At 37.0% G+C, this 23,761-nt stretch overlaps 1 protein-coding gene across 2 annotated transcripts in view; it reads left to right on the top strand.

Moving 5' to 3' along the window:
• The first annotated feature begins 4,302 nt into the window (after positions 1-4,302).
• tmtopsb (teleost multiple tissue opsin b) overlaps positions 4,303-23,761 on the top strand; it is a 38,655-nt gene continuing 19,196 nt past the window's right edge. The window contains exons 1-2 of one of the 2 annotated variants that reach the window (XM_051882921.1): positions 4,303-4,964; positions 11,969-12,297. In XM_051882921.1, coding sequence (XP_051738881.1) covers positions 4,601-4,964; positions 11,969-12,297 — 693 coding nt within the window. In that variant the 5' untranslated portion in view covers positions 4,303-4,600. The remainder of the gene's footprint in view (positions 4,965-11,968; positions 12,298-23,761) is intronic. The other variant, XM_051882920.1, reaches the window with a different exon arrangement.

Raw genomic sequence — 23,761 nt, 5'->3', positions numbered from 1 at the left:
TCAGAGATGACAGGTATGGACAAAAGATGAAAACGTATCTGTAAAATCAATGCTTTTCACCCCTACCGTGTCATTGGTTCATTCAAACTCGCTTTGTACAGCTGATGAAGCTGATGAGCAGTGGCACTTTAGATCTTTATCAGGCTTAGATGTTTAATAGTAATGCTGATGTGTTTTGAGAGTTATTAAAGGGATAGTTCACCCAGTTCACACAATTGTATATACATAGGCATTACCGTAGTTGGTAAAAAAAACGTTTATGCTTACCAAGGCGGCATTTATTTGATTAAAAATATAGTAAGAACATAATATTGTGAAATATTATTACAGTTTGAAATAAATATGTTCTAACTGAATATATTTTAAAGTGTAATTTATTTTTGTGATGGCAAAGCTGAATTTTTGGCAGCCATTACTCCAGTCATCAGTGTCACATGATCCTTCAGAAGTCATTCTAATGCTGATTTGGTTTTCAAGAATCATTTTTTTATTATTATCAATGTTGAGACAGTTGTAGTGCTTAATATTTTTGTGGAAGTTGTGTGTGTGTGTGTGTGTGTGTATGGTCCTGGTATACCCTACAATATGGGGACCAAATGTTCTCACAAATATAGTAATACCAGTCATTTTTTACTATTTGGGGGACACTTTTTTGGTCCCCATGAGGAAAACCGCTTGTATATCATACTAAACTATGTTTTTTGAAAATGTAAAAATGCAGAAAATGTTCTGTGATGGGTAGGTTTATGGGTAGCCAGGTAGAATATATAGTTTGTACAGTGTAAAAATCATTGCAAAGTCCCCATAAAAAATCCCAAATTCAGTATCTCAGAAAATTAGAATATTACTTAAGACCAATACAAAGAAAGGATTTTTAGAAATCTTGGCCAACTGAAAAGTATGAACATGAAAAGTATGAGCATGTACAGCACTCAATACTTAGTTGGGGCTCCTTTTGCCTGAATTACTGCAGCAATGCAGCGTGGCATGGAGTCGATCAGTCTGTGGCACTGCTCAGGTGATATAAGAGCCCAGGTTGCTCTGATAGTGGCCTTCAGCTCTTCTGCATTGTTGGGTCTGGCATATCGCATCTTTCTCTTCACAATACCCCATAGATTTTCTATGGGGTTAAGGTCAGGCGAGTTTGCTGGCCAATTAAGAACAGGGATACCATGGTCCTTAAACCAGGTACTGGTAGCTTTGGCACTGTGTGCAGGTGCCAAGTCCAGTTGGAAAATGAAATCTGCATCTCCATAAAGTTGGTCAGCAGCAGGAAGCATGAAGTGCTCTAAAACTTCCTGGTATACGGCTGCGTTGACCTTGGACCTCAGAAAACACAGTGGACCAACACCAGCAGATGACATGGCACCCCAAACCATCACTGACTGTGGAAACTTTACACTGGACCTCAAGCAACGTGGATTGTGTGCCTCTCCTCTCTTCCTCCAGACTCTGGGACCCTGATTTCCAAAGGAAATGCAAAATTTACTTTCATCAGAGAACATAACTTTGGACCACTCAGCAGCAGTCCAGTCCTTTTTGTCTTTAGCCCAGGCGAGACGCTTCTGACGCTGTCTGTTGTTCAAGAGTGGCTTGACACAAGGAATGCGACAGCTGAAACCCATGTCTTGCATATGTCTGTGCGTAGTGGTTCTTGAAGCACTGACTCCAGCTGCAGTCCACTCTTTGTGAATCTCCCCCACATTTTTGAATGGGTTTTGTTTCACAATCCTCTCCAGGGTGCGGTTATCCCTATTGCTTGTACACTTTTTTCTACCACATCTTTTCCTTCCCTTCGCCTCTCTATTAATGTGCTTGGACACAGAGCTCTGTGAACAGCCAGCCTCTTTTGCAATGACCTTTTGTGTCTTGCCCTCCTTGTGCAAGGTGTCAATGGTCATCTTTTGGACAACTGTCAAGTCAGCAGTCTTCCCCATGATTGTGTAGCCTACAGAACTAGACTGAGAGACCATTTAAAGGCCTTTGCAGGTGTTTTGAGTTAATAAGCTGATTAGAGTGTGGCACCAGGTGTCTTCAATATTGAACCTTTTCACAATATTCTAATTTTCTGAGATACTGAATTTGGGATTTTCCTTAGTTGTCAGTTATAATCATCAAAATTAAAAGAAATAAACATTTGAAATATATCAGTCTGTGTGTAATGAATGAATATAATATACACGTTTCACTTTTTGAATGGAATTAGTGAAATAAATCAACTTTTTGATGATATTCTAATTATATGACCAGCACCTGTATATACTGTACATCAGATGATGATCTTTAAAAGTAAGATTCCCATAAACTGCGTTCCCCATGGCAACACACAAACTGTGCAATAAGATTCCAGGTTAGGTTAAAAGTTAAATCAACACTTATTTTAATTGATAGTTAATAGGGGGTCATGGGCTCAATGAAAATCATACTTTTGCTGATCAGCATTATGAAATGCCATGTACCACAGTCTATCCTTTCCTCAGAAAACTACAAAAAGGAAAAGCAGTGGAAAAGCCAGCACCCCCTCTGTGCGATGCATGGGCCATTTTTGAGCCCTGAACATTTCTCTTAATCAAACATTCTTTTATCTTCCAGCAGAGGAGCTAGAGATCTGCAATTTTATGATGGCAAGAAACCTGACTTTGCTCAAATCATTTTTTAAGCTTCAATTTAGAGCTTCAAATGGGTTCATGTTGCGTCAAACGGCATTAAAGCGGGATGTACCTCTTTTGTGTAGCACAGTCCACTTAGATGTTCTTTGACTTTTCTTGAAAACATCCCTGATAGATTTGGACCTCATAAGTGGTACAAAATACAATGAAATTCCATCAATAGAATTGATTGCGGAAAAATTCTCTGACACCCCTTTGTGGAAAAAGATGGATAAATAGGGAGAGAAAATTGCTTTCCTGACCCCTAGAGAAGTTTTATTGACCACAAAATCTGTTCTCTGAATGCATCTTATTTTGGTCTCATTTTTAAACGATTGTTCTTTTATAGTAAATTATGAATAACTTAATATATGTTGTAGCTGATTTGCTGCTACTTAAAAAAACAGTGTAATAAGCGAACCTATTCTCATGAGAATGCATATCAATAGTACGCGCGTGTAATCTCGTAGAATAGATACGCCAAAATGAGTTTTTGCGTGCATATGATACGCAGTTTTTCGCGTGCATATGATACGCACTTTATGGCGTACAATAGGCACGAACCCCACACCACTAATCCTACCCAAGACTACCAAGCGTATTATATGCACGCCATAAAGTACGTATTATATGCACGCGAAAAACTGTGTAGCTATCATATGCACGCCAAAACTCATTTTGGCGTATCTATTCTACGAGATTACACTCGCGTACTATTGATACGCATTCTCATGTACAATCTTAATAACAATTTATTTAAGTGTTTACAAGTAGTAAAAGATTTTTTTATATTAAAACAGATAACTTTCACACCAAAAGTGAAATGAATAAGCAAAAAAATGAATTGAAATGAATTGAAAAAAGCAAATTCACGCCTGTAGAGGGCGCAATAAAAACAAAATAAAAATAAAAATAAAAAGTAAATTTGTGTAATTTAACTATTTTAATAAAGTTGTACTTAATAAACTTTCATTACTTGTTTCAAAAAGCAATATTTTATTGTACATTTAAGTGCTTTACTAATTACTTGTAAAGTAATCTGATTACATAACTTGCATTACTTGTAATGCGTTAAACCCAACACTGATTTAGAGAACATCTTTGATTAGCATCATTTCAGATGATTAATTAGTAGATAATATATCATTGCTAAGAAAATTACAAATTATGAGCTTATTCATTTTTCATGTCTAAATTTATTGCAATTTGTGTAGGATTCGTATGTGAAAGCAGCCTAAATTAGTTTCTCTTATGAGTTCAACAAAAACAGTGAAAATGGGTAGAAAAATATAATACAAGAGTAAGTTTTCTGTTTTGGTGTAAACTTACACAACCATTTTAAAATAATAATAATAATAATAATAATAATAAAAACATACAACTGCAGGAATTTGCTCATGAATCTAGTGTATTGTGCTTATCTGGTAATTAGTTCACCTGCTTCTGTCTAGTATTTTATAAAGCGAGTTTCCATGTTGCCTAGCACAGGTTTTAAGGCATAAATATGAACCTGACAAGTATACCTCCTTATTTCCACATTTTTACTTTTTACCGTGTAGATTCCAGTATGCCTATAGACCTATTTGACCCTTAAATATACAATTAGCTTAATTGCATTTTGGTGAAAAAATAAGGAATGGCTTTAAGGGTGAAAAACGAAAGAGGAAAGAATGGTATATTGGCATAAGATCGGTGGCTTGAGACGTAGACGTCAGCTAGGCGGGGGGTAATAAAAACTCCCATTCATCCCAAGGAGGGGCATAATTGGCTTGACCACATCTTGAAACCTCTATCTGTGTGGTAATAATGTACTTCTGCATTTAGCGTTTGGTGAATTCCAGTCCCACTGAAATAATGGGTTAGAAAACCCTCCACCGACTTTACAAAGCACAGACTTTCTTTTCAAAACAAAACTGATTAAATACTTTACATAAGCCATAATTAATGGTGCAATGATTGAGTCCAACATGAGTCGGAGTTGCGCGTGGTGCGCTGGAGGAGGTGACGGGACCAGCGCGCATTTGGATGAGAATCACTCAGAACACAGTCTGAGTCCGACGGGACACTTGGTGGTCGCGGTGTGCCTTGGATTCATCGGAACTTTCGGGTTTCTCAACAACACGCTCGTTCTCATTCTGTTCTGTCGCTACAAAGTGCTGCGCTCGCCCATGAACTGTCTTCTGGTGAGCATCGCAGTCAGTGATCTGCTGGTGTGCGTCCTCGGCACTCCGTTCAGCTTTGCCGCCAGTACGCAGGGACGGTGGCTCATCGGACGCGCGGGATGCGTGTGGTATGGCTTCATCAATTCATGCCTGGGTGAGTCTGTATGTTACAGCGATGTCAATAAACGATTAAAGTAGGATTCGCATGCAGTTGCCATAGTTTGGTACTTTTGAATCACACCTCGCAAGCCCAGCAACATTGTAAAACGCTTTTTAATCGTGAAAGTGTTATGATAACGTCTGTGTATTAGATACTTCATACGACAGATGTTTTAACGTTCTAAATGCGTATTTTCACAACGTTGCAGAAATGTTTTTAGAGCACGTTCCCTTTGGTGAATCGACATATGTATGTCCTGACTACCAGCGCTACAGTCGTATTTTCTTAAAAAAAAAACTCCTTACCTTTAGGTAACCCTTACACTTAAATGTTATCAGAAACGCTATCGTGATATTTGCATTGTTTTACAGAAATTATTGATATTATTTCTTCTGAGGTAAACCGTCGTCTCACTCCAGAAGCCGCCTGTCAGACTCGTGCTCGCGCTCGCGTTGCTGTAGTAGTTTAACGGTTTTTTCGCCGGGGAGATGCCGCTGCACCTACTCAAGAAGTCTTCTCCATTCCAAAAGTTGCAATAATATGAATAATTGCAATTTATTTAAGTGAAATATTTGCAGTTTTGGTAAATTGCCCGTTCTTGAAAGCTTATTGCAGTAGGCAATGTGTAAAAGACCCATAATACAACGTCCCAACGTTTGTTTTTGTAGTAAAAATACGTCAGAATGACATCGACATATTCTTTATGAAAATATTTTTTTTTCAACATTTGACATTTTTTTTGTGATTCTATCCTTTTATTTTTATGTTTTGGTTTGGTATATAGTTTCTAGATTTTTTTTTCTTTACAGCACAGAATCCAAAAATGAATGCACCTGTAATGTAAACATTATAATCCAACATATATATATATATATATATATATATATATATATATATATATGTTTACACATAATAGGAAAGCAGGATGTAACTCCCCTCCGCCCATAGATGGCAATCAGTTTAAAAGGATGATGTCTTGTTGACAGATAAATCTCCTCACTGAACATATGTTGTGCACCTATTGCACTAACACAAAAGTAGTGTACCACGGTAGTACCAAGGGGACATTCTAAAACGCTTAATGTGAAAAACACGTGGCATAATGTAAGATGGTGGTATTAAAAGACTAAACTCAGTAAACGCCATACTAATAATGCATACTATGTTCAGAAAAGCAGGTGAGCCCAGAATATGAACGCAATGCTTTAATCACATGTTAAGCATTTTCCTCCAAAAAGTACAAGAAAAGGCTTAACGTGGCTTAATGCATAAAAACAGTGATATTAAAAGACCAAACTCAGTAAACACCATACTAATAAAGCATATAAGTACAGAAAAGCAGATGAGCCCGAACGCAACAAGTTTAATTACTCGTTAAGTGTGTCACATTGCCACGTTAAGCGTTTTCTTTATAACGGTTTTCTATGGGAGGAAAACGATTAACGTGTAATTAAACACGTTGCATTCATATTCTGGTCTCATCTGCTTTTCTGTGCATAGTATGCTTTATTAGTATGGTGTTTACTGAGTTTGGCCTGGTAATACCACTGTTTTAGTAGTGGTTTTCACATTTAGTGTTTTAGATTGTCCCGTACCAGGTTTCTGGAAATGTACCACATTAATACTATAATATTCTTTGCAATACACTGAAGTGCTATTCCAAAGTACATGAAAGTATTACCATCTGATACCATAACGTGGTGCCGCATAGTACATTTTTGTAGGGATGTAAACAAGGAAAGACTCGAAAAAGAAATGCTCGAAAAAATCCAACCCACTAAAATTGAAAACTTGCCAAGGTCACAACCCACAGTAATAAGTTCATTGCACTTTTTAAACCACTGTTAATTTATTTACTGATGAAGAAAATGAAGTTGGAACTATTAAATGAGTTGAAAACTCATTAAATAAGTGGAAATGACAAATTATTGCAAACAAAGATGATGAAAACATTTTTACAGTGTACTTCTGAAAAGACCCATAAGTCTCCATAATTGGAAAGACATTAATAAACACACCAGGGCAGAGGTGTATTCTTCTCCTGATTGGGGTTTAGCACTTGACCTGAAGGCGTGGAGAGCTGTATTCATGGAAAAGAGATGTGTGCTGTCCTGTGCTTGACCCATAACACAGGCTCTGTGATGGGGCAGAGATGAGTGTAGTGTTTCCAGTCGGTAGAATAGCTGTTTTGTTGTTAATTAACAGGTGTCACTTTTCTGGTGCCAGCAGCCCTTAAGATCGAATTGATCTGTGTTATATGTTATATCTTTCACATCAGTGCTTAAAAACTCTATAAGTACAACCTTTCATTGTAATTGTCAAAGCCTCAATGACCGATCAGGGACCTCGGCTAAACAAAGCAGAATGAATCTGCATTGGTTCGATAAAACTACGCTTATGGAGAAAAGCTCTGTAATCAGTTCCACTCCTTGAAAGCCTGATGACAAATGCCTCTCATTGCTTTGAAAAGGCTCATTACTCGCTTTCCTGATTAGCTTTCATCAGGAACTGCCATGCATATGATATAAGTTGCTTCTTTACTCATTCACAATGTCTAGTGCCATAATGATGTTAATTGTAAGCAGTGGACTATACACTTGTTTTACAGATTATTATCTCCCTTGAATAAATTACACTGATAAAAGTGCTAACAATGCTAATACTTGTATTAAGGTAATGCTAGATTTTAGCCTTTATTCTTTGAATCATCATTATCACATTGTCAGGCTCACGAAGAAGGCTTCATCCAGATGTTACACGGTGAAGGTTTTATACACGCACACATGTCAGGCAGGGGAATATGACTATTAACATTCAAAATGTTCTTGAGATATTCTTTTTCAGGCTTATAGTTTAAATATTCAAGCTTATAATCTCTGAATAATGTTTGAGTGAAGGTCTAAGAAGCTTTTTTATAGTTAAGATGGCAGGATTTTGGGAGATTTCTGCAAGAGACCGGAAACACAAGCGCATGTCTTTCGCTTAAAGTTTGTTGAACTCTGATCTGCAGTCCTCAGTTAAGCATAATGTGACTGCACATTTAAATAATAAATATGGTAGGGTTGCAATTTATAACACATCTAACACTTTGTTATTATTGTCCCATATTTGTTTGCTACAAATTAAAGTAGTTTCTAGAGTTCAGAAATCATGAACTGAATTGAGTCTGTACTCTATACTAATTAGGTACCACTTTATTTTACAATCCTTTTCCCCATGTACATACTATGTACTTATTATAGTAATTACAATATCTGGGTCATAACTAGGTACTAACCCTGAACCTACCTCAAAACCTGACCGTAACCCATGTAGTTACCTTATATTACCCAGTACTTTCTTAGGTAAGTACACTGTAAGTACAAGTGTACATACTGTAAAATAAAGTGCAATCGTGTTTTGTTATTGTTTATTGCAGTTTCAACTTGGTATCAATGTACCAGCACATTTGATACCCTTACTTGGCACTATTTCGCAATATATTTGGCTTGATCATAATAATGCACACTCCCTTGTGCCTTACCAAGAGAACTTGCAGTTAGAAACATCTCAAATGAGTCTGAACACCTACTCTTCACAGTGAAAATGACAGTGACATGATAGCTGCCTTCATTTTCAGGTGAGATATTTTAAGATCCGCTTGAGTTTTTTTGGTTTTGCCAGCACAAATGACAGTACACTGACTGTACAATGAAAACGGAGGAGTGCACCATGAAACACAAGTGCTCCTTGCCAGATGCACCAAAAGCTGTCTGCATGTGTATTGTGTAGTGGACTGATAAGGATGTTTGCCTAGTTCAGTTCTTATAAGACTGTAAATCACCTATGTAAATTAGCTTCCTCTAACAAAAAAACACTAAAGCAGGTTTTCTGAAGAGGAACTCGATAAGATGAATAACACTTTGTATTAGAAAATCTGTTGTTTTTTACCTTTGAGATAAACTGACAACCACCTTAAGGTGGTAAAGAAAAAGCCAATCAAAGTTCATTACAAGTAACTTTTCCATAAGCTGAGGTTAATACTATAATGTATATAGAAGTTACTTTTTCACATTTATTGACTGACAGCTCTCCTGTCCCCATGTTGAGAGAAATAAAGTGCAGAGGCGTCGTGTACACTGTGATGTTATTGTAGTTCTAGACTAAATGTGAACATGCATTTACTCATCTCATTTGCACGAAAACATTCAGTATTCCTCAAAATGAATAAGAACAGTGAAATGAAATCTCAGAATTTTACGCAAACCTGTAATGATTAACTATATTAAATTACACAAATATACTTTATGTATTTAATCTCACTTTATTAACCAGTGTCTTTGCTGCTGACCTTCGATGATCCAATTCAACCATATTAATAAGCAAAAATTTCTTTATATTAGATTTAGAAATAAGAGTTGTTGAACTTCCTTCTCCTGTATCCTATTCTTCTTTAATCCAGAATGGCAGCACAGCTGAAAGGTTTGTTTGAGCTGCGCCCTCTACTGTACAGATGTAAATATGCATTTCCTTCAGCCTGAGGCTTATTCATTTCACTTTTGGTGTGAAAGGGCCTTAACATTTGCCAAAATAGAACTTTTTAAAAAATTTATTTAAATACAAACAAACAAGCAAGCCCAGCCCAGGTGAGAAAAAGTAACGCAAAAAGTAATGTAACACATTACTGTTCATAAAAAGTAACTAACGCAATTAGTTACTTTTTTAGGGAGTAATGCGATATTGTAATTCATTAGGCCTACTTTTAAAAAAGTAACTTTCCCTAACATTGATGGTAACACACAACACTAAAATAATTCAACAAACATTATTTCACAACATAAGATTTAGCATGAAATCCTAATGTTCGTAACTGATAAAAAAAAATAATAATAATAATAAGAAACGTGGTCACTTTTTTCACTTCCAAAAACTGTATATTTAACAGTATTTTACTCTGAAATGTCCCATTAGTTCTATTAAAGTTTTTCACTGTATAGAGTAAGGGAATTTAACATAGCATTTTTACAGTCTTTTACCGTTAAAGTGATGTTATTGAAAAAATCTACAGATGCAAAACAGGTACACTGAAAAAAATTGTTGTATGATTTAAATTTCACAAATATTTACAAAGAAACGCAATTAACACATTTAATTACACGTTAAATTTTAAAGTAAAAAGACTGAAACAGTATTTTCTTGTAAAACATACTCTAGTAATCTGTTTTATTTACAATCATTTTTTACAGTGTAGATGCAAAGTGCATCTAAATTCTCATTTTTTCCTGTTAAGCAATGTAAACCCACAGCACTGAGCCTGATGTACAGGTGCTGGTCATATAATTAGAATATCATCAAAAAGTTGATTTATTTCACTAATTCCATTCAAAAAGTGAAACTTGTATATTATATTCATTCATTACACACAGACCGATATATTTCAAATGTTTATTTCTTTTCATTTTGATGATTATAACTGACAACTAAGGAAAATCCCAAATTCAGTATCTCAGAAAATTAGAATATTGTGAAAAGGTTCAGTATTGAAGACACCTGGTGCCACACTCTAATCAGCTAATTAAATCAAAACACCTGCAAAGGCCTTTAAATGGTCTCTCAGTCTAGTTCTGTAGGCTACACAATCATGGGGAAGACTGCTGACTTCACAGTTGTCCAAAAGACGACCATTGACACCTTGCACAAGGAGGGCAAGACACAAAAGGTCATTGCAAAAGAGGCTGGCTGTTCACAGAGCTCTGTGTCCAAGCACATTATAGAGAGGCGAAGGAAGAAAGATGTGGTAGAAAAAAGTGTACAAGCAATAGGGATAACCGCACCCTGGAGAGGATTGTGAAACAAAACCCATTCAAAAATGTGGGGGAGATTCACAAAGAGTGGACTGCAGCTGGAGTCAGTGCTTCAAGAACCACTACGCACAGACATATGCAAGACATGGGTTTCAGCTGTCGCATTCCTTGTGTCAAGCCACTCTTGAACAACAGACAGCGTCAGAAGCGTCTCGCCTGGGCTAAAGACAAAAAGGACTGGACTGCTGCTGAGTGGTCCAAAGTTATGTTCTCTGATGAAAGTAAATTTTGCATTTCCTTTGGAAATCAGGGTCCCAGAGTCTGGAGGAAGAGAGGAGAGGCACACAATCCACGTTGCTTGAGGTCCAGTGTAAAGTTTCCACAGTCAGTGATGGTTTGGGGTGCCATGTCATCTGCTGGTGTTGGTCCACTGTGTTTTCTGAGGTCCAAGGTCAACGCAGCCGTATACCAGGAAGTTTTAGAGCACTTCATGCTTCCTGCTGCTGACCAACTTTATGGAGATGCAGATTTCATTTTCCAACTGGACTTGGCACCTGCACACAGTGCCAAAGCTACCAGTACCTGGTTTAAGGACCATGGTATCCCTGTTCTTAATTGGCCAGCAAACTCGCCTGACCTTAACCCCATAGAAAATCTATGGGGTATTTTGAAGAGGAAGATGCGATATGCCAGACCCAACAATGCAGAAGAGCTGAAGGCCACTATCAGATCAACCTGGGCTCTTATAACACCTGAGCAGTGCCACAGACTGATCGACTGAGTGCTGTACATGCTCATACTTTTCATGTTCATACTTTTCACTTTTCAAAAATCCTTTCTTTGTATTGGTCTTAAGTAATATTCTAATTTTCTGAGATATTGAATTTGGGATTTTCCTTAGTTGTAAGTTATAATCATCAAAATTAAAAGAAATAAACATTTGAAATATATCAGTCTGTTTGTAATGAATGAATATAATATACAAGTTTCACTTTTTGAATGGAATTAGTGAAATAAATCAACTTTTTGATGATATTCTAATTATATGACCAGCACCTGTATATTTGCAGTTCATGCGATAAATCTGCAGATTTGGCCTTTTACTTGAAGTAAACAAACCCTCAAAGGCAATAAGGACCTGTAAGCAACCCAGGACCACAGTTATTACTCATAACAGAGTGTTGTGTTGTCTGTATCTCTCCTCTGTTTGTACAGGCGTCGTGTCTCTAATCTCCCTGGCGGTGCTCTCTTACGAGCGCTACTGCACCATGATGGGGGCCACGCAGGCCGACTCTACCAATTACAGAAAGGTGGCCATGGGTATTGCCTTCTCCTGGATGTATTCCATGGTTTGGACTCTTCCTCCTCTGTTTGGATGGAGCTGCTACGGTCCCGAGGGTCCCGGCACCACCTGCAGTGTCAACTGGGCCGCCAGGACGGCCAACAACGTGTCTTACATTGTCTGTCTGTTTTTCTTCTGCCTTATTCTCCCTTTTATCGTGATTGTCTACAGCTATGGCAGACTCCTTCAGGCTATCACACAGGTAGGTGTCTAAAATATTACTGTCCTCTACAGCTGACAAGTTATTGATTTTAAAGAAGCTTTATGCCTGATGTTACAGATCGCTATACCTGATTTGTATAGAGACTTGGCTTGGATGTGTTTCTTGAGTTGCACAATACATTTTCCCAGGCTCAGTCACGTTAACTGATTAGTTAACGAATTAAGTGCTTTTCTCATAAGAAATGAAAGTAAGAAATAAGAAATGTTTCTTGAGCAGCAAATCAGCATATTAGGATGATTTCTGAAGGATCATGCACAGAAGACTGGAGTAATGATGCTGAAAATTCAGCTTTGCCGTCACAGTAATAAATTGTGCCAGATCAAGGTAGTCTGCTGCATCCTACAGAACTCAGCACTCAGATCCAGGCTGCAAGATAGGGAATTGCACCATACAAATTGCATTCAGCACAAATTTTGAGGGCGTTTTTGCATGATTTAAATAATTCCCTTAGTGAATCAGCTGCTTAATGCAAACAACATGTGCAAATAAACAATTCAGCTGTTCGTGGCTTTCCGCCATCTATAAGCAACAAAAGTGTAGATCAAGGCATCTGCTTGTTCTCCATGCTCTTGTGTGGAAAAAGGCACTCTTAAAAAAGAAAAAATGGTGGTTTTCCCAGTGATGCCCACTGTAAAAAATTATTTTCAAGATTTATCATTTTTTCTTTTGTCAAATCAACTTAGATAATTAATGTGGTTCAGATAAAAAAAAAAAACAATAGCGTTTATTGTATTAACTCAAATTTTCAATTTCAATGAACTTTTAAGGCAACCAGGTAACTTACTTTTTTAAGTTAAACCAACAATTCTTTTTTACAGTGTAGAACCACCATTTTTGGCCCCCCAAAGAACTTTTCAGTGAATAGTCAATAAAAGAACCATTTTTTCTTAGAGTGAAGAACATTTTAATAATCTAAAGAATCTTTTTTCCACTGTAAAGAACGCTTTGTGCAATGGAAAGGTTCCATGTTCTTCATGGAACCACTGAGGCCAATAAAGAACCTTTGTTTTTAAGAGTGTTGACTCCTTTACATTACAGCTCAATATTGTAACAGAAAATGCAGCAAATGATGTGTGCAACCTTAGACTAGAGAAACAGTTACCTAGACTTCATCTTCAATTAGCGTAATATTCATAAATAATTTTCACAATGACCTTTTTGCACCATTAATTAACAAAACCACTCAGCACTGCTCTCAACGTGTGGTTTAAATTAAAAACAGTTTGAATATTTCAGCTTGCGGCAATTTCCTATCTGTGTTCCTCTATCAGTTCCAATTTACCAGAGGTAGCAAGATTAATTCTCTTTCAAATGCTCGACAGGATATGTCCTGTGTTGTCCGATGATAAACACTGGCAGTCGGCAACAATTGACAATTATTCTCAATGTTTCGCGTGAAACGTCTTGAATGCAAATTAAGCACTATATTACATCAGGCACAGAGCAAATCGTGTCAGAATTTGCATGGAGATGGAAAGAAAATAACATTTCAATTGAGAAGTAGTTTTTATGCGATTCCCCAGAGTGGCCCAATTTTCTGAAGTAAACACAAAACAAACGCTCTCAAAGCTCCCACAATTCCTTTCCTTCCTCCCGCCCCTCGCCGAGTGGGTGAGCTAACAGAGGCCACCAACCGCCTACATCAAATGCACTGACACAACAAAGTGCTTTGATTTGCAACTGAATTACTTTCATAAGCAACAATGAATGAAAAATCTCCATCTCTGCGTCTTAATAGAGTACAATGTATGGAATAGATGCTTCAGCACTTTTAATATACTGTGATGTTCAGAGAGAGTTCGGAAATTAAAACATTCATGTTTATGTAAATTAGCCATGTCTAAAATGGGCCATTGATGCAGAACTGTAAGAGTCACCTTTTCGTTTCACTTCATTCAGCAGCAACTCAAATCGCCCAGCCTGTGTCACTGCATTAACATAAGGACTTTCTCCATAAAGGTTCTTTTGCTGTGCAAAAACCCTGCTGAATCTCATTTTGGTCTGAATGTCTTCTGTAGATTCATGCACAATGTCATCCACAGTAGACTGTACTGTATGTGAAGCCGCGGTTATACTGTATGTGTTGCATGACAGTAGTGTATATAGGTCAAGACTTATCGCTAGACATCAGTGGTGTGATCTTACCTCAGAGGTGAAAATACTTTGCTTTTCTGACAGATACATGCTTGTGCAAGCAGATAACTTTGAGCCTGGGTTTGTGTTGATATAAGCAGGAACAAAGGGAGCTCTCTCCTTAAGCCTGAGCAGAAATCATTTCCAATTAACGAGTTACTATCTCAAAAGGGCAGAGAGGAATACGAACCTTTAGAATGGGCACCTCACGGGGCTTATGACCTTGCAGTCTCCTTTTATTTTGCTTTTCTGAGAATACACACACACACACACACACACACATACACACACACATATATATATATATATATATATGACTACATAATTTTTAATTATTTAATTATTTATAGTTACATATTTATTCATTTGCTACAAGTAAAACTGTAAATGGAATAAATTAAGCTTTTCATTTACACTACCATTCAAACGTTTGGAGTCAGTAAGATAAGTAAGAAATATATTTTAAAAGAAATTAATACTTTTATTTGGCAAGGACACATTAAATTGATCAAAAGTGACATTAAAGACATTTATAATGTTACAAAAGATTTCTATTTCTAATAAATGCTGTTAGTTTGAACCTTATTCATCAAAGAATCATGAAAAAAAACTGTTTCTTCAAAAATATTAAAGAGCTTAACTCTGTTTTCAACATTGATAATAATCATAAATGTTTCTTGAGCAACAGATCAGTATATTAGAACGATTTCCGAAGGATCATGTGACACTAAAGACTGGAGTAATGATGCTGAAAATTCAGCTTTGCATCACAGGAATAAATTACATTTTAATATACAATAAAATAGAAAACATATTTTTATTGTAATAATATTTCACAATAGTACTGTTTTTACTGTATTTTTAATCAATAAATGCAGCTTTGGCGAGTATAAGAGAAATCATTCAAAAACATTTAAAATATCTTACTGACCCCAAACTTAGTAGTTTTGATCCACTTCCTGTTTAGGCCACTCCCACATCTGGTTCTGCCTTAATACCAATATTTTTGTCATTGCAGGTACAGATATTTCCTTTGCTCTGCATCCTAACACTAAGTTTTGTCACCTATAAAAAAAAGCTGTATATAACATTTTGTGGCACACTTCCTCACTACCCAGGGATCCAATTGCATTAGTCCCTTTGCAGCAACCCAGGTTTAAGTGCTTAAGTGCTCAAGATTTGCATTTTTGGAGTCACCTCTGCATGATATTAAAAGTTTTTGAGGGTTATTTAGATCTATAAATAGACCGTTAGTAACGTCATTACCTACATAATGCTTCATATATAATTCACATAGATACTTAAAGAGCATGAATTATGACACCTCACACAAAATCATTTCCCTGATTTTGTCCTGAAGATGATAAAATCATTGAATTTGATCAAAGGCATTTTTCCTAATCCACTGCCTTCAATTTATTTGGATGTCATTTAATGCAAACCAATTATAGGCCAATTGTAGCATGAGATCAGATAACTAGAGTGTCGTCTCCACTGTATAAGAGTGATTATAGCTCCTCACCGATTGTATTGAACCACAGGCACAGAGACAGAATGCTGATAAGCTCTGAGTCTTTTAAACAATTAGCACCCTGTGTGTTTATTCGAGATGCGACTCCCACCTCTCGATGCAGTGGAGTCCTAGGGGGACAGGTGTCAGATATATTCCCCCTCCACTCTGATAAATCTCAAAGGGGGTGATAAAAATGCCACATGTTATATTACACATAGTAACTGGCTCTTTGAATAAGCTGAAGGCTCTTTTTAATTGCATGCATCACAAGCAATCAATTGCATAATGATTCATGTACATTTACAATCAATAAGACCGCAAACTGCCTTTCAGGCTCTCATTGCAACATGCTACACTCTTAAAGGGATAGTTCAACCAAAAATGAAAATTATCCCATGATTTACTCACCCTCAAGCCATCCTAGGTGTATATGACTGTCTTATTTTAGACGAACACAATCAGAGTTATATTAAAAATATCCTGGCTCTTCCAAGCTTTATAATGATAGTAAAGGGGGCGTGAGATTTTGAAGCTAAAAAAAGTGCATCCACCCAACATAAAAGTAAATCCATACGGCTCCAGGGAGTTAATAAAGGCCTTCTGAAGCGAAGCGATGTTTTTTGTAAGAAAAACATCTATATTTAAAACTTTATAAAATATAATAACTAGCTTCTGGCAAACGGCCGTACGTGAGTCTAGTTCCGGTGGACGAGTGACCTCTGACTTGACGCATGATATATTGACGAACGCAGAAGCACAGAGGATAGAGCAAAACAAAACATCAGTCATGAATTAGAAGTCTAAAACAAGAAATTTTAAAGAGAAATGTCTGAGGATTTCGATACAAGAGTAGAGGAGCCTGAGTTTGTTGTCCAGCCCTATTTGTTTGAACCGCGAGAGGCGTCATGCATCCTGCGTCATTCGTCGCGTCAGAGGTCACTCTTCCACCAGAACTAGACTCGCGTACGGCCGCTTGCCAGAAGCTAGTTATTAAAGTTTTAAATATGGATATTTTTATTACAAAAATCCATCACTTAGCTTCAGAAGGCCTTTATTAACCCCCTGGAGCCGTATGGATTATTTTTATGATGGATGGATGGATGCACTTTTTTGGGGCTTCAAAATCTCTCTTAAATCTTTAAATTCAGGTTACTTCGTAATCTTTCATCAAAATAACTTCATCTTCCTCTTGCAACAACATCTCTTCTCTTCTCTTTTGACATATTTACTGGCACGAGGGCGGAACAACCTGTCACTCACATGAGATCACAGTAATAGCAAACCACAACCATCCAATCAATTGCAGATGAACAAAATCAAGTCCTGCCCTAATTGTTAGTTACTTGTTAGAGAAGTTGTTTCACTTGGATATACGTCACAACAAGGAAAAAAAGGCTATTGCAACTTCTGTGTTATGACAACTTCAAAATCTTTATTGGCATCTATGGTTCAATGAAGAAACTTTAACATTCATGGAATCTTACAAAACATTCTTTTATAGTAGAAAGGGGTTCTTTAGATTTTTTAAATGTTCTTCAAACTAAGAAAAAATGGTTCTTTTAAGTACTGTTCACTAACAGGTTCTTTGGGTAACCTAAAATGATTTTTCTATGGCATTGCTGCGAAAACCCCTTTTTGAAAACTTTATTGGGTGGATACTGTCACCTACAGTAAGTAGACCTACAGGCTTTGTCCCTTCGTCCCCCAGAAAGTGTCACATTGTTATATAAGTTTGAATGAAGATGTGACAGTTGCGTATTCACAGTGCATAGAGCACATATACCCTCCCAGCTCCTGTCGCTCCACTCAGCCGTTGACTAACCCATCCAAAATGTCACCCGGTAGGGGGCCGACCGCCTTCCCAAAGAACAGCCTCATTTGCTCGGACACGGCCTGTCTCTTTCTGTAAACTCACACTGCGGGTGAAAAGGAGCACGCTGGGGAAACGTAGGGAGAAAAACCCAGCGGATTTGCCACGCTCGTTTTCGCCATCATTCGAGACAGAACTGTCCATTCGTGCAGAGACCGGTTGGGTAGACAGAACGAGAGGCACAGAGAGAGAGAAACGAAGTTCACATCTGCTGCAGGTCACGTTGCCAGCCCTGAAAAGTGTTGACCTCAAGTGAGGTTTCAAGGAAGAAATTTTGCAGATGCATTATTTTGATTTAATTTGATTGGTTTGGTTTTGAAGGCTGGGGTTGGATGGGTTTTGTCAGGGTTTACTGCTTGCTGTCAGTTCTTTCTAACTTCTCAAATTGCATTTCTTTTAAGGGATAGTTCACATAAAAATAAAAATTCTGTCATTTACTCTGGCTTTCTTTCTTCGGCAGAACAACATTTCAGCTGTTTTTGCCCATAGAATGAACATCAAAGGGGAACAATGTTTGGACCCCAATGATTGTCATTGTATAGACAAGAAAACATAGAGATTTTTTTTAAATGTTATTTGTGTTCCACAGAAGAAATAAAGTCATACACATTTGGAATGACATGAGGGTGAGTAAATGATGACATAATTTTCCTTTTTGGGTGAACTTGAATTTATGATAGAGTATCTGTACAGTATATGGGTATCATGTTAACTATACTGTTTTCGTTTTATTTGTTTTGAAGTTGAGCCTGACGACTTACAGCTTAATTAGTCTGCATTTTACAGTGCAGTCCCTCTTAATTAGGTAATCTAAAATTATACTGTCATTGTAAAGTTATATTAGCCAGGCATGCAGAACTTAGCTCCATTCTTAATTAAACACACCTGAAAAGGGTTACTATATAAAATATTTTTTTTTAAGTATTTAATTTCAAGTAACCAATTTTTTTCTGATTCAAGTTTTAGGTAACTATAGTTAACCAATGAGGTTTAATCTGTTAACATTAGTCAAAGGTGCAGTAAGTGATTTCTGAGAAACGGTGTTGAAAGTGGATTGGGCCGAGCACCAAAACACACTTGTAGCCAATCAGCAGTAAGGGGCGTATAAACTCATTAGGGGGAGGTGCCTATGTTGCATAGCATGTTTGTGAATTTGGGGGCGGAGCTATCAAGATATGGGTGCGATCCTTGTGGGTAGGGCTGTGTTTGTTTTCATGATTTCAAATATCAACAGTGTTTCTCAGAAATTGCTTACTGCACCTTTAACTAATTGAAAAATACTTCTAAAACATTTATTACTCTTAGTTAATGTTAATTTCGATATTTACTAGTACATTATTAAAACCAAAAGTTGTATTTTTTAATATTATTTAATGAACCTGAATTAATATGAACTAACAATGAACTGTTGTATTTTAAACTAACGCTAACAAAAATGAATAAATACTGTAACAAATGTACTGCTCATCGTTTAATGTTAGTTAACAAATAGACCTTATTGTAAAGTGTTGCCAAAAAAAACTAATAAAAATAACAAAGGAATACTGGAAACTTCAATGCAAGTTTGTTGAGGTGGGTTGAAGCTAAACTCTGCAGGACAAATTTCCCCCCTCAGGGGCAGGATTGGACACCCCTGCTCTTAGCTTGCCATCTCTCTCCCAGTCTTTCCTCCTCTCCTATTTCGTTTCAGACAGAACAAACAGCCCTCAGGATGTCAGAAAATTCACCAAAACTCTGTTGTCACATGTCCTTATTATATCCACTGCTGAAATGCTACTCTGCACTCCTGAAAGAGAAAGTTATGAGGCAATTCTGAAAATGTGCTGCATTGTCATATTCTGTCTTGTATTATTTAGAGCAGTGTTTGTTTTTGTTGTGGCTGGGGGAATGTCGCAGCAGTTCTAATGTGGACAGGTGGAATGAGTCCTTCAGGAATAGGTCTGGTAGAGGGGAGTGGCTTTTGCTAACTTAAAACAAAATGAGTCCCAGTGGGTTATTCCAGAAATCAGGTTATGTGAGCTTACTCAGAGTCAGCGGATAACCTCAACTTTTCGTTCCAAAACTTGAGATAACTTTCAAGGTATGTAAGTAGCAATAGTAATACATAGGCACATGCATGCCCTATTGACAGATATCGCACAATATACACTACCCGGCCAAAAATAAAAGTCGCTGTTTGGATTTCAATAGGCAAATGCTTAAGAGTCTATGACTGGATGATTACTGCAGTGATTATGTTTCAAGCATATTATATGATTGGCAACAGTTCTTCCAACCCTAATTGATGGAGCGTGTAGCTTTTCATTTCTTAAACAACCATGAAGGAAGACACATCCTGGCCATATTCCAGGATGACAATGTCAAGACTCATCAGGCTCAAATTGTGAGGGAATGGTTGGGAGGGAGCATGAAGAATCATTTTCACACAGAATTGGCACTTCTGAGTCCAGACCTTAAAATCATTGAAAGTCTTTGGGATGTGCTGGAGGAGACTTTACAGAGTGCTTGACTCTTGCATTGATCTTGACCAAAAAATGATATTGTGATGTTATTTCCATCAAGAGGTGCATAATTTTTTGGTCAAGATCTTGTATTGGCAATGCGAGAGTCAAGCACTCTGTAAAGTCTACTCCAGCACTTCTCAAAGACTTTGAATTAATTTAAGGTCTGGACTCTGGACTCAGAGGTGCCAATTCATGTGTGAAAATGATTCTTCATGCTCCATCCATGTCAAGAGTTGTATGTCTGAATTCACAGAAAGAATAGGCAAAAAGTACTCAGATTACTTAGTACATCCGACGAGGTTCTGAAGTGTGCATATTATGGATATTTTGCTATCCCATGAGGCCACGGAAAAGCATTTCTCAATGACAGTGAAGCAACATAACTGATGCTGATAGGTCACATGATAATGACAACATGGCGAATGTAGTACGTCCAGAATACAATCAAACAACACGCATTTACACTATACATACTTTTTTAGGAGTCACAAAGTAAGTACTTATTCAAAATAAGTACCTACTCAAAAGAGTATGCGATTTCGGATGCAGCCCCAGTGTGATCACCGTTAACTGAAGCCCTGTCCACACGAACCTGGGTATTTTCAAAACCGCAGATTTTTCTATGCGGTTTGGCCATTTGTCCACATGCAAACACAGTATCCGGTCACTGAAACTGAACTTTTTTGAAAACTCCTGCTAGGGTGAGGATTTTCAGAAACTCTGGTTGTATGGAAATGGTGAAACCGGAGATTTTGGCTTGCTAAAATCTCTCTTGTGACGTCAAAACTGGTAATAACCTTTGTTTTTTCAGGCTTCTGATTGGCCAACAAGGCTTTACGGTTAGGGTTATATTGCCACATATTGGTTTGGCATGCTCTTGACAGTGCTTCATAGTGTGTTTTTGTGTTTTCATGTGGATGCGATTTTTCTTAAAAATGAAGGCCTAGTCCACACATGTATGTGTGGACTAGACCTGAGTTTCATACTCCAGGTTGACTGAACTTACTCCAGACCATGGTTTTGGAACCGGCATACCTCAAGTAAGCAAGGTTTGGGTTAATCAACTGTGAATTGCAGGATATATGTGACATTAAGTTAATCTTGCTTTCTAAACAAGCCAATTGACTAAAATATCAAAATGATTTGACTTTTTCCAGAGCTACATAAAGGTTGATACAAGTTAAAATGTGTTGTTCTTTCTGCTCAAACATGCAAGTATACTATGACATTTTGTAGGTGGTCCTGGATGCATCCACCCAATGATTGAAAATTAATTTCCCAGACTGATCGCACACAAGTCGCTGTCCAATTGAAACAGCTTGTACAGTTTACATAGAAAGGATAAAATGTGACTCATTTATTTATAATGCATTCATGCTTTTCTTATCAACTTATCTCTCTCCATAAAACTCCTGCACAGACTTTTTTTTAACTTGTGTAATGTACCACCATTTGATTGGGTTTTATAACAGTCTATAATTAGTGGACACTGAATTTCATTAAAATATTATGACAAGGGATATAATTACACTCAGAAAATGAGATTAGTGGTGGAAGGAGGGTTTGTATTACTGAACACACCCTCGACCTCGTCACCAGTTTACATGAGGACAGAGAATAGAGTGCAGACGTGAATGTGATGAACTCATTTTGTGATGAACTCACTGTTTACTTAAAGGCATTGATTTATGTATGCTGTACAAGCAACTAGCTGCTTAAAAAATAGAGGGAAACCAAGAATGATAAAGAAAGAGGCACAGAGCAACACACTCTCCTGGGAGCTTTTTAAGCAGCTGTACTCACAAGTGTTCTGCCCACCTGTCAGACAGAAGATTTAATGATCTAGCCCACTGTATTTGTTTAGTGCGGGTGACGACGGATCAGGTTATGCCCCAAATCAATCAGGAGAGGATCGTCAGGCCCTATTTTACTGAAATGGGTTGGTCTAGAATGTTTTATCCTTCCTTCTGCCTTATCACTCTACTCCTACTCCTCATCCATATACTGTATTGTCCCCTTTTTCCGCTCTCTGGCTGCCACTTTTTTTAAGTCTGTTTTTGACTTTGCTCTGTACTTCTCGCTCACTGTTCCATCTGTCACTCCAGCCATCCATCTTTAAACTATCAATTCTTTCTCTACTTATTTTCTCTCACTTACTGTGTGTGTGCGTGTGTGTGTGTGTGTGTGAGAGAGAGAGAGAGAGAGAGAGAGAGAGAGAAAGAGAGTTTTTTTAGTTCCTTTTTTGTGTTGGTGTTTTTTAAATAATGTCCATTACTCAAGAATATTTATCTTAATTAGAACTAGTGCTTATATAGAGGGACTCTGTCTATCTATCTATCTATCTATCTATCTATCTATCTATCTATCTATCTATCTCCATCCATCCATCCATCCAATACTGTAAAAATATATTGCTCACTATTAGTTTATGTAAGTTAATGCATTAACTAATGTTAACAAATGAGACCTTGTTGTGCTAACAGTGTTTCCTAAATGAACAATGTTAAATCTAAGTCATTTTTGGCATCTCTCTCTTTTTAAAAAAACAAACAAACAAACAAAACTTTGGTAATTGCACATCTCTATTCTTTTTAATGTTATAAAATGTAGAACTGGGGATGCGCAGGAAAATATTTGTAATAGAGTTATGTCATAAATATCAGAGTTTTATTGACAAATAAAATTTCCCATTACAGGCTTTAATGATTAAGAGGCAAAGAGGGAATCTGGGGATTAATTTAATTGTGAGGAAATCTGCAGAATGGATTTAATGGTAAAATGTGTTAATCGGAGTTGAGAGTATTGGCAGCTGAAAACATAATCAAATTAGCCCAAATATTTAATAATCGAGCATGAAAGGGTTGGGGGAGCTTGGTGAATGAAGGGTGTTCCAGTTCTGTGGAAATCTTCTGTGGATGCAGACTGTGTGTGGGTCCGCTGATTACAACTGTTCTATCGCCAAATGATTGTTCTTTTTATTTAATGATTACATACATTTGTGTCATCAAACAGATGTTTGTTTTCATAATTGATATTAGGAGACAGTTACTGTAATTTCCTAACATTAGCATGCTCAGATAAATGATTTAATGATAAGAAACTGTCCTCTGTAACTGTTTTCATGAACTTCATTGAAGCATTCAGACTTATATCAGCTTTCAACTGTTGTTTCTAAAACTGCAGCAAGTGAAATTAATATTTTGTGTGTGAACAGATCATTTGTACTGTACATGATCATTTGTACTGTGTATACAGATTTACAGATACATATTTCTTGATTTGATTTGATTTTGATTTAGAAGCGATCAATTTGATTGTGATTTGATTCCGATTTATTTGTATATTTCAGTTATAAATTCAATTTTTATGACATATGAAAGCAAAATGCTGTGAATTAGACTCAAATTGGTAAAATCTGGAATA

The sequence above is a fragment of the Ctenopharyngodon idella genome, chromosome 23, assembly GCF_019924925.1.
Source record: "Ctenopharyngodon idella isolate HZGC_01 chromosome 23, HZGC01, whole genome shotgun sequence".
Lineage (NCBI taxonomy): Eukaryota > Metazoa > Chordata > Actinopteri > Cypriniformes > Xenocyprididae > Ctenopharyngodon > Ctenopharyngodon idella.
Note: the sequence above shows the minus strand (reverse complement) of the source record. Positions and strands in the feature narration are given on the sequence as shown.